We start from the raw sequence: 16,820 nt of genomic DNA, 5'->3' as shown, positions 1-16,820 counted from the left end.
TGCTTGCCGGGCCTGGGCTGGGGATGTTTCATCCTGGCTGGGCCCAGTGGCCTCTGCAGCCCCAGGGCCTGGTCTGTCTGCAGCCTCCAGCAGCTGCCCAGGTTTGGGAGCAGCCTGTGCTGCTTGCAGCAGCTGGCGGGAGGGGGCTGCACATTTCGAACCTGTGGGTGGCAGATGCAGCCCTGGTCACCATGGCCCCAGCTCTGATGTGCTTCCCCCCCCCCCCACCAGGTGGCTGCTCCCTGGCATTGGTCTGCCCTGCTGCCTGCCTGGCACTGCCCTGGTCAGAGCCTGGCCTTGCTGCTGTGGGCCGTTGGCTGCCCTGTTTTGCCCTGGAGCACGCCCGGGGATTCGCTCATTACCCCTTCCCCATAAAACAGGCTGCCCGTCAGCTGGGGACAAGCAGGGACTGGTCCCGGCTCATGCTGCTGGCTGGCTCCCTGCACGGCAGAGCCAGAGAAAAGCTTTGGGGGGCACCGAGTTAGTCTGGTACCGAAAACCAACCAATGGGCTGGCAGCACCTTCTAGACTAACAGAGCGTGAGCTTTCGGGGGCACAGCCCACTTCTTCAGAGGGCCGGAAGCTGTTGCTACTGTTTAGCCCAGCAGTGGGGCAGCTGGCTCCTGCGGAGGCGTGATCCCACAATCCCTGGCCAGGCGCCAATGACTGTGGCACGCTGGCAGGGGCAAGGGCGGGCATGGGGCTGAGGCAAATGGCTAGCTGGGAACACGGCACTAAGTCGCTAGGGGCTCAGGTGTCGAGCAGGTGCACGTGTTTAGCCTGGTTTGCATGGGCAGATTTCAAAACATCTGCCGTGGCTGCAGTGTTGCCAGGCAGCCTGTTTTCGACCAGAGCACCCGCTCAAAAAGGGAGCGGGGCAGCTCCAGTCAGCACTGCCGGCTGGACTGCTAAGTGCGGTCGGTGGCGCTGTGAGGCTAAGGCTAGTCCCTACCTGCCTTGGCTCCACCCGGTGCCTCAGAAACCGCCAGCAGGTCCAGGCCACCTGAGGTAAACCCACCCCAACAAATGTTGCCTCTAATTTTTCCATCCATGTGTGGAATAAATGTAATGTGCACCAAGGCATGTGCCAATGTGCACCAGCAGGAGAAACACACGCCAGCTGTAGGCGCTCTGCTCATCAGCAGGGCAGCATTTGAATCTCTCCTGAGCGGCCGCACAGACACCGAGCTCACATGGGCCCCAACACAGAGCCAGGTGGGACACTTGTACTGGGAGCAGGGAGCTGCTGGGGAGGGGACAAGGGGCTGCTTCCTGCTGCACAGAGCCCTGGCTGGCAGCCACCCTGCCATCGGGCAGCCCCACCAGTTTCATCCTCCGCCACTAACCTGCTGCCCTTGCTACCTGGTGGCTGGCCTCTGACAGAGGAGAATTACCCACTGGGCTGACAGGGCTCGGACATTGGGGGAGCTTAGAAAAGCCGACGCCCCCGTGCCCTGCCCCTGCCCCCCACAGCAGGAGCACGGGGGAGGGGCGTGTGGGCAAAGGGAAGGAGGGTCTCCACTCGTTCTGGCTCAGGGTGACCTCCTCTTGTGCTCAGGTAGCAGGCCAGTGCCAGTCCTGGCAGAGTGGAGCCACCGAGAGCAGGTCGCGGTCAGACGCTGGCGCAGCTCATGTCTCCGGCTGCGGAGCGCTCTCGCTCAGTCCCCGGCACGTCGGCCGTGGCGTGTTCAGAGGGCTGGAGCCCAGGGCACTAGCACTGAGCCGGCTGCTGGCCTGAGGATACCCCCCTTCAGTCTCTCAAGGCCTGGGTCCCTGGGGGCTGTGCAAGGATACATCACTGGTATCCTCCCACCATGTGCCCAGCCCCACTGGCGTGTGCCACGGTACCCCAGAGCAAAGGGCGCAGCCCCTAGAACACCCCCCCCCCCCGCTCAGAGGAGCGCCTGCCTTAAGAGACACAGCCTGGGTCTAAGATCTCAGTGCTCAGGCTCTGCCCCTCACCCCCACCCCAAGCCTCATCTCTGCAGAGCGGGGAAGGGGGAGACAACGGAGCAGGGCAGCTTCCCTGGTCTGAAAGACTCAGCAGCAGCCAGCGCACTCGCTCGGGCCACAGTCTCTGCGCTCCTCACATTCAGTCTGTCTCTGTAGCCCCTAGTCCCACCCAGTCTGCCAGGGCGAGGGCCTGGAACTGGTCCGAAATGCATGACAATTATTGCCCATCCCTGGCTTACAGTGTCAGGGCCTCACAGTACTCGCTGGGTAACAGAACCGTCCCTACGCTCGAGTCCCCCTCCGCAGCCAGAGCCACGCTGCTCTGCAAAGGGGGGGTAACTGAAACTCAGCAGTGCTCTTGGGACTGGAACTGGCTGAGAAAGGGTCATTGCTGAGAGCCCCTGGCTGGGCAGAGAAAGGCCGTATGAGACCTTCTGAACCTGCAATCCGGTGGCGGAGGTGGAGTGAACTGAACGTAGTCTTGTGGGAAAGAGAACCGCAAAATGGGGACGAGCAGGTTCCAGGCCAGTTTTTCCTGTAGATTTTCTCCCATGTTGTCTCCCTACACCCTGCTTACACTGATTAACTATACAGGTGGGGTCAGGCTTTCAATCAAGTTAAGAGAATAACCAGTTTTCTTCCCCCACATGAACACCAAAACCTGAGATGGTGGAACCCAAAAGGGGCTTTTAAATCTGTTTCTTGTCCATGTTTTTTTTGGCTGTTGCAGCGTCTGTTTCATGCTCTGAGGCTAGAGAAAAAGCTGGGGTGGTCAGGTTCATTATTGGTTCTTGCCAGTTTTCATGCATGAATATCTGAAGCACTTAAGGGGAATTTTAATCAGGGGGTCTGGCAGCACTTTAGAAAGGCAGGTGATTGTTATTAGCTGCATTGTACACGAGGAAACTGAGGCATAGGCAGCAAAAATAATTTGCCCAATGTCATGTGCTTTGGAGTAGTAGCAGAGCCAAGAACAAGATCCCAGCTTTCCCCCTCCATCTTGCCACTGGGCCAGACTATCTTAGGGCTAGCAAAACACGGCAGAGTTGGGGTTACAAAATAGGCCAGACAAATGCTTTCTGCCCAACAGAAATCTCTTCTCTGGCCTGTGAGGGGGAGAGAAGCTGGGAAGGAACCATTTCCTTCCGTCAAACTATCTTCTGGCCAGCCCGTTTGCAGAACTAACTTGCTGTGCGGGTCCCAGGAATTCAAACCCTTCCCAGCTTGCTGGCTTGCCTACTCCCCCAGGCAGGACACTTGGAGAATGATTTACTAGCCCTCTGCCCCCTCCTGGCGCCTCTCCCCAAGCGCCTCTCTGCAGACCTTTGAGACTGGCAGCAGCAGCAGCACCCAGCTCCCCATGCTGATTCCAAGCTCAGTGAAAAATGCTCTGCTTAGAGTTCCTGGCCTCCTGGCTACCGGGCTTCCCCAGCTTGGCCTGGGGCTCCACCCTGACGGACTCTCTCTTGCAAGGTGAGCGCAGAGCAGAGCCTTGGTCTGGCTTCCCCCTCTGGCCTCCTTGGCTTCCCCAAGACCCACCGGCTCTTTCTCCCCTGCAGGGCTAATAGGAGCCTGTGCGGTCTCTGTCCTCTGCAGCCTGGTGAAGATTCACCTCTACATCCAGTGTCTGAAGTAAGTGGGGGAGGAATCCTGGGTCCCAGCCACAGGTTTCCCGGATCTTCTCTGGCTTCCTTCGAGCGGCTGCTCCCTGGGGCACAGGAGCTGCTCGCGGGCCCTGTGGTTAAGGGGCTTCCCACGCCTGCCATTCGAATCCCCGTGTGGCTCACGGCCTGCAAGGGACTGGACCGGGCTGGCCTGCCGGGCCCCTGGGAACAACCCGGCTGCTCGGCCCCAGGGAGGAAATCTGTTTGGCGCTCTAGTGCTTTTTCCTTGGGCGGAGCCTGGAGTCGGATGCTGAGATTAGCTGGTGTCTGGGGCCAGGCTGCTCTTTTTATTTCCCCCTCCCCCCACACACGCAGGCTGGTTCCTGGTCCCATGCCTGGGGTAGGCCAAGCTCATTGCAAACCTTCCTCTGTTCTCTCCCCGCCCCCCCCAAGATCCCTGTGCCTCTCTTGTGCCAGACTGACCTCCCCATGTGCTCCTAGGGTTGCCAGGTGTCCGGTTTTCTACCAGGCAGCCCAGTGTTCACCCCTCTGTCCAGTAGAAAAATTCAGAAAATACCGGACAGGTGCAACATGCACTGTGCGATTCCGGTATTTTCGGAATTCCCAGCTGGGCGCCGGACGGAAGCCTGGCGGGGGCTGGGAGGTGGGTCCGCGCGTGGCGCTGGGAGCTTGTGGTCGCGTGCAGAAGCCAGGTGGGGAACGGGACTCCCAGCCACTCCCCCGGCCCGGCCTCTGCACGCGACCAGAGGCTCCCAGCGCCAAGCGTGTCCCTGCCCCTGCCTGGCTTCTACTAGCAACTAGAGGGAATGCCTGCCAGGGGTGCAGCCTCTTGGACTCCAGCTGCAGCCAGTGGCTGCACCCCCTCCCCCCCGCCAGCTCTGCTTCCCGCCCCCCTTCCTCCTGTCCAGCCCCATATCCCCCAGCTCTGCTTCCTGCCCCCCTGTCCAGCCCTGAGGCCCCTGCCCCTCCGCCCACCAGCCCGGCCCCCTATCTACCTGGTAACCCTACGTGCACCTCTGCCAAGGGCTCCCCGTCCCGGTAAGATTGTCCCTTTCTGCCCTGCAAGCCAGGGGACTCTCTGTATCCCAGTAGCCTGGGCAGACTCGGCCACTTGGGTTAGGGTGTGTGGGCAGGAGCCACTGAGGCCACCTCTTGCCTTGGTGCCCTGGAGGGTGTTAGGGTTGCCAGGTGTCCGGTTTTCTACCAGACAGTCCAGTTTTTGCACCCTCTGGTAAAAAAATTCAGAAAATACCGGACACGTGCAATGTCCAGTATTTCCTTGTCTTCTGGCTGGGTGCTGAACGGAAGCCTGGTGGGGGTTGGGGGAGTGGCTGGGGGGCGGGGCGCAGTCAGCACTGGGAGCCTGTGGTTGGGTGCAGGAGCCGGGCGGGGGCGGGGCAGTGGCTGGAGGGCGGGGCCACGAGAGGCGCTGGGAGCCTGTGGTTGGGTGCAGGAGCCGGGTGGGGGCGGGGCAGTGGCTGGGGGCGGGGCCACGAGAGGCGCTGGGAGCCTGTGGTTGGGTGCAGGAGCTGGGCAGGGGCGGGGCAGTGGCTGGAGGGCGGGGCCACGAGAGGCGCTGGGAGCCTGTGGTTGGGTGCAGGACCCGGGTGGGGGCGGGGCAGTGGCTGGGGGCGGGGCCACGAGAGGCGCTGGGAGCCTGTGGTTGGGTGCAGGACCCGGGTGGGGGCGGGGCAGTGGCTGGAGGGCGGGGCCACGAGAGGCGCTGGGAGCCTGTGGTTGGGTGCAGGAGCCGGGTGGGGGCGGGGCGCGGTCGGAGTTGGGAGCCCTCAGCTGGTTGCGCCGGAGGAGTGACGCCAAGCCCCGTCCCTGCCCTGGGCGCTGTCCCAGCGCGTTGTGGTGCCGTCGCCCAGGGGAGGAGCCCGCGGGCGCTCTGTGGGTGCGTTTAGGCGCCTTCCAGGGGCTCTCAGCCAAAACCGACTGGGATGGAATTTCTGCGTCTTCCCACTGGGACACCCAAAGACCTGGCTGTGTGGGAGCCCCCCCCCACCCTGCCATGGTGTTGCCCCAGGCTCTGCTGCCTCCCCCTTTATTCCCAGCTTGGTGGCTCTTGGTAGTAGCCACAGGATGTGTGTTCAGTGGGGGGGGGGTTATTGTTTTGCTCAACAAATGTTTAGCCCGTGTGTTCAGTATTCTTTGGGAGACCATCTGGCAACCCTAAGGGTGATAGATGCTCTGGCCAGGGGCCCTGGAAAAATGGGGGTGCTGAAGGAAAGAGCTTGTCTCCTTCCCCCATCTGCACAGCAGCTGGGGACTGGGGCTCGGGCGGAGGCTCACAAGTTCCCATGCCCCCATCCCACTCCTGCGCAAGAGCGCCCGGTGGGAGGAGCAGGACACGTCCCCCACTGGCTCTGTGGCTGCACGCTGGCCCTGGAGCCAGGCAGGCAGAGCAGAGAAAGCCCCTGCAACCTGGCCCCCTCTGCCCAGCCCTGAGCCTGGTCCCCAGCAGGAGCACCAGACTGGTGGAGCAGGGCTAGTGCTAGGGACGAGGGTGGTTTGGCCGGGGTAAGTGGATGGGCTACGTTCACCTTGGCTTCCCCACAGCGGTGCCCCCTGCTCTGCCCAGGCCAGTGGCTCTGTGCGCCTCCCTTCGCCCCTCTCCCAGTGGCCGTGCGTTCTGCCTGGGCTAAGGCGTTTGGGGCAACAGCTTCTCCACTCCTGGAGGCTGGGCCCAGCTGCTTGGGTGCCAGCTGGTTATGAACGGACTCTGAAGCCTGGAGTGCAAATCCCAGGGGCCGTGGGGCGGCTCGCTGGCCGGCAGGGATCTGGTCCTGCAGTGCCGATGGGCTCCTCTGTAGGGATGTAAACCCTGTTTAATTAGTTAACTGGTTAAACGTTACGTCTAACTGGTTAATCTGTGAAATGGGTTTGGGCGGCTGCAACCCAGCTGGGCTGGAGTAGCAACCACCACAGGCGGGGCTGCTCGGCCAGGCTGGAGCGCCCCTGCCCACCGCATGCCTGGGCTGGACCCACCATGTTAGCAGGTGAGACTTACCGGCTGTGGTTAGAGGCAGGCGCACTGGTGAACCAGTAACATGCGTATTCCTGTGCACTGTCCCCACCCCCTGGGACTGCGACCAGCTTGTGACGTAGTGGGGGTACTTGCTGGGCTGTGGTGACCCCTGCTGTCTGGAGCAAGACCCAGCAGGGAAAACCTCACTAGGCAGAGGTAATGCCAAACTTGTTGAACCAGTGGCCAGACACCCCCCATGGAGAGGAACAAAGGAAGGTGGAATGCTGCCCTGACTGGGGGGCAGGGCTGGAAGGGAATTGAGTTAGTTAGTTACTGTCTGGGAGCATGGAGGAGAGCCTAGGGAAAGAGGCTGGAGTTTAGGGGCCCAGTCTCCCCCATCTCAAGGGGGCCTGAGGCATCCTAGCCCAGCTCTGTGACCAGACTACATCTGTGCTGTGCTGTATCCTGGAGAGGCAATAAACTTCCTCTGGTGCAGTCTGTTTGTGCCATTTCGGGGTGCAGGAGACGGGGGACCCCCAACGCGCCGTCACACAGCTTCCCCTCACGTTTCTCTCCCGTGTCTGGGGCGTGACACCGGGTGGTGCTAACAGCTGCCCCAAACCTGCCCTCTGATCTGTAGAGATTGCAGGCCGGGCTCAAGCTGGTGGCTCTGCCACGCTAGTGCCAGGGTCTCCATGTTCCCCAGCCCCCACATTCCTCTCTGTTTCTCCGATTTCCCCAACTCCATAGCACTGGGCCAGCACTGAAAAGTCACCATGTGAGACGCGCTGGCAGGGCCTCTCTTGGCTCAGCCACTGTGTCAGATCAGCACAGCCAGAGGGGAAGGGAACCGTGCGCCTCAGAGCACCGCACCGCCCAGGGGCTGCCTGGTTGGGAGGTCCTGGATGCTGACAGCCCCTGGGCTTCACGGCCACAGCGCACCCAGGCTCCAGGCCCGATGCTCAGGCAGCTGGGCAGTGCAGCCCCCCCCTCCACTCCCCGCCCTGGCCAGTCCAGGAATCCAGCAGTCAGGCTGTACACTCAGCTCTGAGCTCCCCCCATACATGGCAGGCCCCTGCCTGAGCCCCCACAATCCTTTGCACCCCACCCCCGCCCCACTCCCCTGAAAATCAGTTCAGATTTTGGTGGGGAAGCAAGAGAGTGAGAGTATGGGAGGCAGATGGAGGACAGAGGCTTCAGCAGTGCTACTGAGCATGCTCAGTACACACCGAGCACCAAATGCGGGGGGAACCAGCCCCATCTGCTACCCCATCACTTCTGTTCAGGGGCTACTAAGGCACTAGAAAACTCTACTTTTTTGGCAGACAGCTTAGCAATGAGCTGACAGGAGCACTGTATCTAATTCCTATATCAAAGAAAGCAAACTAAATAAATGTTAGACCACTCTGATCTAACATTAGCACAATCTGACCTCTTGTAACAAGTCATGGAAGGGACACTGGGTAGCCCTAAAATGTGCAAGTCTATTCTAACTCTGGAGAGAGACCCCCCGTCAGGACTCCTGGGCTCTCTCTGAGTGGGGTCTAGTGGCTTACCAGCCAGGGCACAGATACATTTTAGATCTATATATGAACATCAGAATGGCCAGACTGGGTCAGACCAAAGGTCCTTCTAGCCCAGGGTCCTGTCATCCAACAATGGCCAATGCCAGGTGCTTCAGAAGAAATAAACAGGAGACGCAATTGTCATGATCCAGCCCGTCACCTATTTTGTTTTAAATCTGCTGCCTATACATTTAATTGGGTCCATTTCTTGTGTTATGTTAGTGAAGGAACAAACATTTCCTTATTCTATTTTTCCACATCTTTCATGATTTTCTAGGCACATCCCCCCCACCCTTCAGTCATTTATTTTCCAAGCTGAAAAGTCCCAGTCTTGTTAATCTCTCCTCCTGTTCCTTACCCCTAATACTTTCTGGTGTGCTCTCTTTACCTTTTCCAAACGCAATACAGTGAAACCTTTGGTATCCGGCACTCTGTTAACCAGAAAACTTTGTTAACCGGCATTGCCCCCAGCCATAATACTGTCACATCTTCAGGCACACAGGCTTAGCTTGGCTCACCATGATTGGCTTTACAATTTTTTATGGAAGAAGTACTAATCATCTTTCACTCGACATAGAAATGTGAGACCAACTGCCTCACACTACAAAACTACCAATATTAAAAACTCAAGTTTTACTATTATTGTCTATTGGTTTTCTCTAGATTGATGGGGCCCTCAGATAACCGGAATTTTTAGATAACCGGAACGCTCTAATCCCCGAGCGTGCCAGATAACACAGGTTTTACTGTAGATCTTTTTTTAGATGAGGGTGACCAGATCTGCATACAGCATTCAAGATGTGGGCATACGATGACTTTGTATGGTATTTTGTTGTCTTATCTATTCCTTTCCTAATGATTCCCAGTGTCCTGTTACCTTTTTAGTTTTTAGATTGCCACTGCACATTGAGCAGATGTTTTCAGGGAACTGTCCACAATAATTCCAAGATCTTTCTTGAGTGGTAACAGAAATATGTGCCTGCATATCCCGTCATCTTTGTATCTATAGTTGGGATTATATTTTCCCGTGTGCATCACTTTGCACTTATCAACACTGAAATCCATCTACCCCTGTGTTGCCCAATTATCTAGTTTGTGAGATCCCTTTGGAACTCTTTGCCGTCAGCTTTGGATTAGTCCAGCTGCACAACACTCATTCCTATTCTCTTTCCCACGTCTTGTCTTGTAAGTGGAGTACTCGGCAATGCTTTTATGATGATCTAATGATCCTTCAGAGATTTGACTGCACAGCCTTTTGTTGTTCTTAGCCTCCTGCTCTTTGTAACAAACTCCCTTCCCCAAAGGCAAAGCTGCAAGCAGCTCAAACTCTGTTGCATGTAAGAGCTGGCTCTGGAGTCAGGGATTGGCTTGCAGAAGACCTCAAGTATGAAATCCAGGTGTTCAAACTTGGAGGGAGGCTCCTGCCCTCTGTCCCCCCCCACATAAATGGTGCAAGAAATTTGTTATTTTCACCCCGAACGTATCCCAAAGGCATAGCTCCCTGGTGTCCTCACAGTCCTGAGGCTGGCTCTGTGAGCTGCTGGGGCCAGATACTAGTTACACTGCGTGGGAGGAGGGGGGAGATGGCCAAAAAAAGTATGTGTCCCACCCTGCGATGCACTGGCCACTGTGCATCTCTTGAAGGGGATCCCCTAGTTCTGCTGGGGGGATGGATTCGGTGTCTATGGGGGTGCTCTCTAGAGTCCTTGCCTGCTGCACAGACAGAGAAAGAGGGGTCCTTTTGTAGCTGCTGCAGCCTATCCAACCCAACCCCAGCTGCTTCGGGAAGATGGCCTTTCTCTTCTTGCTCCAGCCTAAGGAGGCCTGCCCCTCACCTCCAGACCACCTCAGGAATGAAAGGGGATGTGTCCCACCTCTTCCAGCCCTGGCCCCACCTCCCTGCCCGCTGGCCAGATCTCTGGAGATGGTCGGTGAGGAGCGCCTGCCCGAGTGGGCACCCTGCACAGCTGGAAGGGGAAGATGTGGGAGAACGGTGGGTGGCTGGAGGGAGAAAGCATCTGGAACTGGGTTTATTGTTTACTTCCTGGGGGAGGGGCTCTTGGGTTGCCGGAGTTGCAGAGTGGAACCATCGCCTGGGTCTCAGGTCAGACTCGAACAGGCCTGAGTAGCTTGTGAAGATCTCTCGTTCCGAGGTCTCTGGCTGTGAGATCGGGTGATTTGACTTCCCAGTGGGCTGGATGCTCACAGCTGATCTTCAGGCACTAGCTAGGGCAGAGGCATAACACTTGAGACTCCCGAGCTGCCGTGCTAGTTACTATTGGCTGCCTTGTATGGGGCATCCTCTGGGGAGGCGAAGGGAGACCTAGGGTGGACCTAAGGAGAAGGCAAGGGATGGGGCAGTCGGCCCCTCGGGGCCTGATCCTGCAGGTGCTCTGTTTCTGCTGAAACCCATGGATGTGCCTGCATTCTGGTGCTGCAGAGAGGCGAGTTACAAGAACTTGGCTGCAAGGTCTGGCAGGCCCAGGTCTTTCTGGGGAAGGTCAGCCAGGGCCCTATCTTCCCCTAATGCAGCAGGAGGGGGGATTTTCCAGCATCCCAAGGACTGATCCTCTGTCCGCTGTGTCCTGAGCCTGTCTCTCTGTCCCCAGTGACCCAGACAGACAGACGGAGAAGGAGTCCATCCGCTCCCAATGGTCCCTGCTGGATCACATGCATCTCTTCCTGCTGACGTTGATTTTCATGGTGGTTGGGTACCGCGTGGCTGCCTTGGTGGTGCTGGAGTTTTCCCTCAGGGCCGTGTCTATGCTACTATCCCAGAACAAGGTGAGTCGTCACCTCTGGGTACCAGCCTGTGTGATACTCTAGTGCTGTGTGAGCCAATGCGGGAAGTGGACAGAGAGGGCAGATTCCTGATGTGCCCCCTATTGTGCTGTAGGAAAAATCCCCCTCTTACATGACATACTTCTTCAGTAGATCTCAAATTGCTTAACACAAGAGGTTTATGTCATTCAACTCCCTTTTACAGAAGGGGAAACTGAGGCACAGTAGGGCGTGACTTGCCCAGAGTCACTCAGGGCAAGGAGAAGAAAGAACCCTGATCTCATGAATCACTGCATAGTGCTCTGTTCACCAGGCCCCACGGTGCATGTTTCTCCATCTTCCATTTCCCTGTAATAGGGATGTGAACAACTAGTTGACTATCTGATAAGCAAATGCTTATCGGATAATCAAGTTGACTGATTGCTTCCCCCCCCCCATGCTGCCTCTATCAGAAAGAGGCTGCTTCGAAGGGGCATCCTCCTGCAGGGAGCCGGCGTCAGGCTGCATGTGGCGTTTCTAAGCGGCAGCACCATGTGGAGCCCAGGATCAGCTGGGGACTCCCGCGCTGACCCTGGGCTCCGTGTGGCGCTGCTGCTTTGAATTGCCGTGAGGAGCCTGACGCCGGGATTCCTGCAGCATAGCAAAGTGGCCCTGCTGCATGGGGCCTGGGGTCGGGCTCCACATGGCACGGCTGCTTTGAAACGCCGTGGGTTACGCAGGGCCAGCGGAGGGCTGCCCCGTTGGCCCCGTGCTCCCAGCAGCACTTTCACCTTCCAAGTGTAGCAACAGCGCAGCCCTAGGGCTCTAGCTACACTTCAAAGGCGGAGGCGCCCCATCGAATAGTCGGTGGAAATTGCATCGACTATTCGATTAGTCAGCTACTCAGCATGTAACATCCCTAGCCTGTAATAATCCTGCCCGAGGAAGCGGAACCTAATGCAGGCTGGTACAGACCCTGTGTGGGCCGGAGTGCACACCCTGACCTGGAGGAGGGCTGCAGAGTCTCTTCCATGATTCTTTCTCCGACCTTGCTGGGGACCAACTAGAGCCAGGAGTGAAACACTGAGCTGCGGTGTGGCGCTCTCAGGTGCTGGCCGCCGGACCACCCTTCCTAGGCAGGGCTAGAGGACACGGGATTGGAAGCAAGTGCAGGCCCAGAGGTCTTGTGTCTGGCTGCTGTGAGATGAGACACCCTCCCTCACTTTCCCCAGTTCTCCTCTGCCCCAAGGTCCCTGCATCTCCGGGCAGGGGTGTGATGTAGTGTCAGTTCCTTGCTGGTTGCTGTGCGTGGGCTGTGGGCTGGGGGTGACCTCTACTGGCCTCTGTCTGTGAGCATGGCCCAGCGGGGGCGCCTTGAGGGCCCCCATGACAGTGACTGATCCGGTCCTACCGGTTAAGGGAAGAGATGGAACAAAGGAAGAGAGTGTTGGGGGAAGGGGCAGTTGCTGGCTGGAAAACATGAAGGGAACAACCTAAGTGGAGGACTGAGGGTCTAAACGGGGGGCGATGGACACCCTAACCTCAGTGGTCTGAGGCATCCTGGCCTTGACTCCTGTAACCACATCATGTCTAGGCTGTGCTGTATCCTGGAGAAGCAATAAACCCCCTCTAATCTACTGGCTTGTGGACTCTGTTCTTGCTGCTACGGGGGTGCAGGATTGAGGGGAACCCCGACTGTGCCATCACAAGGGGTCCCGGGAGTTCTCCTGGACACAGGCTGCAAGGCTGAGCGGGTGTGAGAGAGAGGAGTGGACAGTAGAGGACTCAAGACCGAACTGCTCTTGCCCTGTCCCTGAGCTCGGCTTGTGCGAGTCGAGCTGAAGGAGCAGGCGTCTAGCCCCGGTGCTGCACAATGTGCATTGTGCTCCTCTGTCCTGTTGCTGCGGTGGAACATCTGCGCTGGCTCTAGAGCGGTTCCTGTTTGCTGTGCAGGGGAATTAAAGCAGTCACGGAATTCTAGTCCCCATCTGGAGGACAGCATTGGTGTGTGGCTAACGTGCTGCATTTCCGCAGGGTGCACACAGCAGCCAGCTCTACCTGCTGTGCCAATACTCCCTGGGGTGCGGCATCTCCTGCAGCCTCAGCTACCTGCTGGAGGGGGCTCCCCACCGCACCTGCAACCTGATCCTCAGCTTGGGCCTGGCCGGCTTCCTCACTTGCTATGTCTGGAGGCTGGCCCGGCACGTCTGCACCATGTACGAGCTGCACAGCAAAGAGCGCTACTGCGGGGTCTGTATCTTCCTGCTCACCACTTGGCATGGCATCCCCACCCTGCTCTGCAACGCCCTCAAGATCACCTTTGCCGTGGCCGACCTGGCGGCCGTCGCCCTGATCAACCAGGATTTCCTCAGCACCTCGGAGGCCATACGCTTCTGGACACCACTCACCATCTGCTACACCCTGCTGGTCATCTACATGCAAGGTAGGGCGCCCGCGGAAGGCTGGAAGCCACCGTGCTCCCAAGACTGCTGGGTTATTGGCTGGGGATTTGTCTGCAATGGTGGAAACCCCTGGAGACCCAGTGACTCGGTCCAGGGTCTGATCAGCCAATGGAAGCTTGTTTCGAGGGGTCACCCTTGGTGGAGTGAGCGTGGAGGGCAGGAGCGCTGGCGCCGGAGTGGGTGAAACTGCTCCAGTACTTGTGTCGCTTCGGTTCGGCTCAGGCATGTTTAGTTTTGCCTTTGCAACAAAGTACCGTCCTGGGAACTGCTCCTGCCCCCCGGGTCCACTGGAACCACGGAGCTCTGCATAGCACAGGCCGTCAGATTCCCACTGCCCAGTGGCTCCCGAGGGCAGAGATCTGGCCTGTCCTGGCAGCAGCTTGGAGCATGGTTTCCTGCAGCCCCGCATGTGGCTGGTGGTAGCGCAGACTCCAGTTTGCTCTTGCTGGGCTGCAGTGTGGCTGCAGAATTCGTGTCTGCGCTGGAACCACAGGGGTAGTTTCCAGCTTGGGTAGCCTGACGTGCTGGCTGAGCTTGTGCACCAAAACAGCAGCGTTGGCGCCCTAAGGACAGGCCCGACGGCGACCCTCGATGGGGCTCGCTCAGCCACTGCAGCCCGCTAGTGCAGACGTCTGCTGCAGCCGGGGCTAGCGTGTAGATGTGGCCGACGCCAGCAGGGAACGAGGTAGGAAGGGACATTTCCAAGCCGCTTTCTTGGCCATACTAACCGCGTAGCATGGCTGTGACCATGGGATGGCTTTGTTCCTGGCAGAGGAGCAAAGGCAGAACCCCAGCCAGCAGATGGTCTATCAGACAGTGTTTGTGAGGATGGGAGGCCTCCTCATCCTCCTCATGACCGTGGGCCGGTGGATGGACATCGTGAACATCTTCATCTCGCTGGTGGGTGAGATCTGGTGCCTGGTTCGGGCTGGAATCATGCTGGACGTCTGTCGGGCCCAGGTGAGCCTGCACACGTGTCCTTCGTGCATGCTGCCCTTGGGGGAGCACAGGGCAGGGCGACACCCTAGCACTGTTGGCTGGTCTCCGGTGTTCATCGGAGCAAAGCCAGACCTGCCCTGGTGGAGGGGCTGTCAGTGGCTTGCAAGGGCAGAACTGGTCTCTGCTTTGGACATTTCTGGGGCGCCTCCCAGCTGTGGTGATGGCAGCTTGGGCCTTGGACTCGGTGTGTGTGTCGGGGAGCAGGGAATTGTGAGAGGGAGGGGACAGAGAAGCATAGTGGGGAGATGGAGGGATGAGGATGGATTGGTAAGGGGTTGCCATGGAGGCAGGAGGATGAAGCCAGCAACCAGTTGCAGTGCAGCAAATTAGAACAGTGCAAGGGCCCAGTTGTCTGGGGAGGAAAGCGACTGGCTCCAGCAGAGACTGGGCCCTGAGTGGCAGGAGAGGGGCAGCACTCGCATCTGGGGGAGAGCCCTTGGCTGTGGAGCGCAGGTAGCTGCTTGTTGGCACATACCTGGTGCTGCCTGGGCAGGCTGAGGGCAGGCCCTTGGCCGGAGAGGCTTTTGGCTCTCTAATATTGGTGTGGCTTCTCTGCAGGATTTTTCTCAAAAGTTCCCAGAATCCAGTTCCAGGCAGCCCCAGCCAAGGCCTGAGGTCCACGGCAGAAAGTCCAGCTCTGTGACCGAGCCCTCGGGTGAGAGGTCGGCGCCGAGAGGTGAGGAGGGGGCTGCCGTGTTCCAGTGATGGCGAGAGGCAAGACTCCTGCGATGGCCTGAAATGTGACTTTTTACGCTGCAGGCCGCGCCAGCTGAAGTGGCTTCGTTCGCATGGCGTAAGTGCTCCACCCAGCAGGCTCTGCTGAGAACATTGTCAACCCAGGACTCATGAGTCTTTGCTCCTCCTCCTGTCCGTGGAAATGGCAAGGCCCCTACAGCCTCCTGCTGCCTGGCATGAAAGAGACTGTGCAACTGGTTCCTCCCTACCCGAGTCCTCCGGCCTCCTCTGATCTCTCCCTCGCGCCTCCCAGCACCTCCAGGCCCCTGGGCTTCCAGGTCTCCCAGCAGTCCCAAAGGCCTAGTTTCATCAAGGCTGCATATGGAGGTGGCTGGGGGGGAGGCCATGGGGGACGGGGCAACTAGGAGGAGCATGGCCAAAGCCAGAGCAGGCTGCTGCCATCTGACTCTGTTGGTGGCCTGCTGGATGCACGCATGGGTGCTCCTATGGCCTGGCCCCCAATCCAGCTGGCCCCGATGTGTGGCTGGGAGGGAGTGAACAGTCCCATGGCTGTGCTGTGTGGGCTGAGGGGTGGAGGTCCAGGCACAGGCTGGCTAATCTAGCTCAGACACACTTAGGGTAAAGGGCTCATTCCTCACTGGTGCAGGTTGGGGGCTTCCGCAGCTCCCCTCCATGTGCCTCTCTGCGCCAGGGGCCGGCGTGTCACTCAGTGCCCCTTAGCACCAGCTGTCCATCGGGGGACACAGAGCCGTGCCTCTGGAGCCTGTTCCCCGGGGGCTCTGAAGGGGAGAGGGCACATTTCTTGTGCTGAGCCTGCAGTTGGGCTGGCGCTGGCTGCTGCTCTCTCCCACCTTGCACTGGCTTGTCCTTCAGAGCCCTTGGGCCGCCACCTCTAGGGCTGTGACTGACGAGCACCTGTGGTGGGGTCCAGACACCTCCCACGATGAGCAGTGGCCACTGCATCTGCATCCCTGTGGCGGGAGCGAGGTGGAACAGGGATCCGTGACTTTTGTACTGTCTAGTGTATGGACACGCACGAGAATAAAGTGTTTAAAACAAGCTGAGCTGGAGGGTGGGTGGCAAAGGCCCGGCCACCTTCCATCACTCTCCTTACACTGGGTCAGAACTGTCCACTGTGGCTTGAGCAGGTGGTCAAGGTGGCCTGCTGGCAGTGTTGCAAATGGTTGGAGCTGTGTGGCCTGATGTACTTCAGTCTTCCCTCCCCTCCCCCGCCATGCCATCCCTTGCGCCTGCTCTGGCTTTGGCATGTGTGTCTTACCAGTTTGGACTCATCCAGCCTGTTGTCAGACGCCGCCCCGGTGTGGTGCTCTGCCGTGTGGTCTGCTCCCTTCCGTGCAGATAACCGTCCGACTGTGTGTACACGTGTGCTCTCTCCTAATGCTGAGCGGGCTCTGTGCACGTAGCCGCCACCACAGCCTTCTGAGAGCGCCAATGACACGGTGCGAAGGCCCTGGAACCAGGTTTATTGTCAAACGACGCATCCTGGGCGTCTAGACCAGACGTCAACAGTTTACATTAGTACATACACAAGCCCTGGCTATGGACTCCGCTTAGATAGCAGCCAGGGGGTTCCGCTATCCCCTCGGCTGGACAAGACAGCTCCTCTAGATACACAGACACCAACAAGTTACACCTCACTCCTTGTGTAGCGAGGCGCCACCCTTCAATGGATTAGCTTGACACCCTGACATACCGAGACACCTCCCATCCCTTCCATCATGCTGTCACCCCGAGCCTGTGCTGCCCCGGGTCGCACTGTCCCTGTTCT

At 58.6% G+C, this 16,820-nt stretch overlaps 1 protein-coding gene across 3 annotated transcripts; it reads left to right on the top strand.

Annotated features, from left to right (window-relative positions):
- The first annotated feature begins 2,429 nt into the window (after positions 1-2,429).
- On the top strand, positions 2,430-16,090 carry TMEM82 (transmembrane protein 82). 3 transcript variants are annotated; one of them, XM_075906331.2, is made up of 7 exons: positions 2,431-3,426; positions 3,513-3,585; positions 10,724-10,898; positions 12,909-13,317; positions 14,109-14,296; positions 14,894-15,011; positions 15,095-16,090. In XM_075906331.2, exons 1-7 carry the CDS (start codon positions 3,339-3,341, stop codon positions 15,106-15,108), a joined length of 1,065 nt encoding a protein of 354 aa, XP_075762446.2. In that variant the 5' UTR covers positions 2,431-3,338; the 3' UTR covers positions 15,109-16,090. The 3 variants fall into 3 exon arrangements, with proteins under 3 accessions (XP_075762447.2, XP_075762446.2, XP_025046334.3); XM_025190549.3 differs by having other exon boundaries at positions 2,435-3,426; positions 14,894-16,090; XM_075906332.2 differs by lacking the exon at positions 10,724-10,898 and having other exon boundaries at positions 2,430-3,426; positions 14,894-16,090.
- The last annotated feature ends 730 nt before the right edge of the window (positions 16,091-16,820 follow it).

This window comes from Pelodiscus sinensis, chromosome 24 (assembly GCF_052426305.1).
Source record: "Pelodiscus sinensis isolate ZL-2025 chromosome 24, ASM5242630v1, whole genome shotgun sequence".
In the NCBI taxonomy this organism is placed as follows: domain Eukaryota; kingdom Metazoa; phylum Chordata; order Testudines; family Trionychidae; genus Pelodiscus; species Pelodiscus sinensis.
Note: the sequence above shows the minus strand (reverse complement) of the source record. Positions and strands in the feature narration are given on the sequence as shown.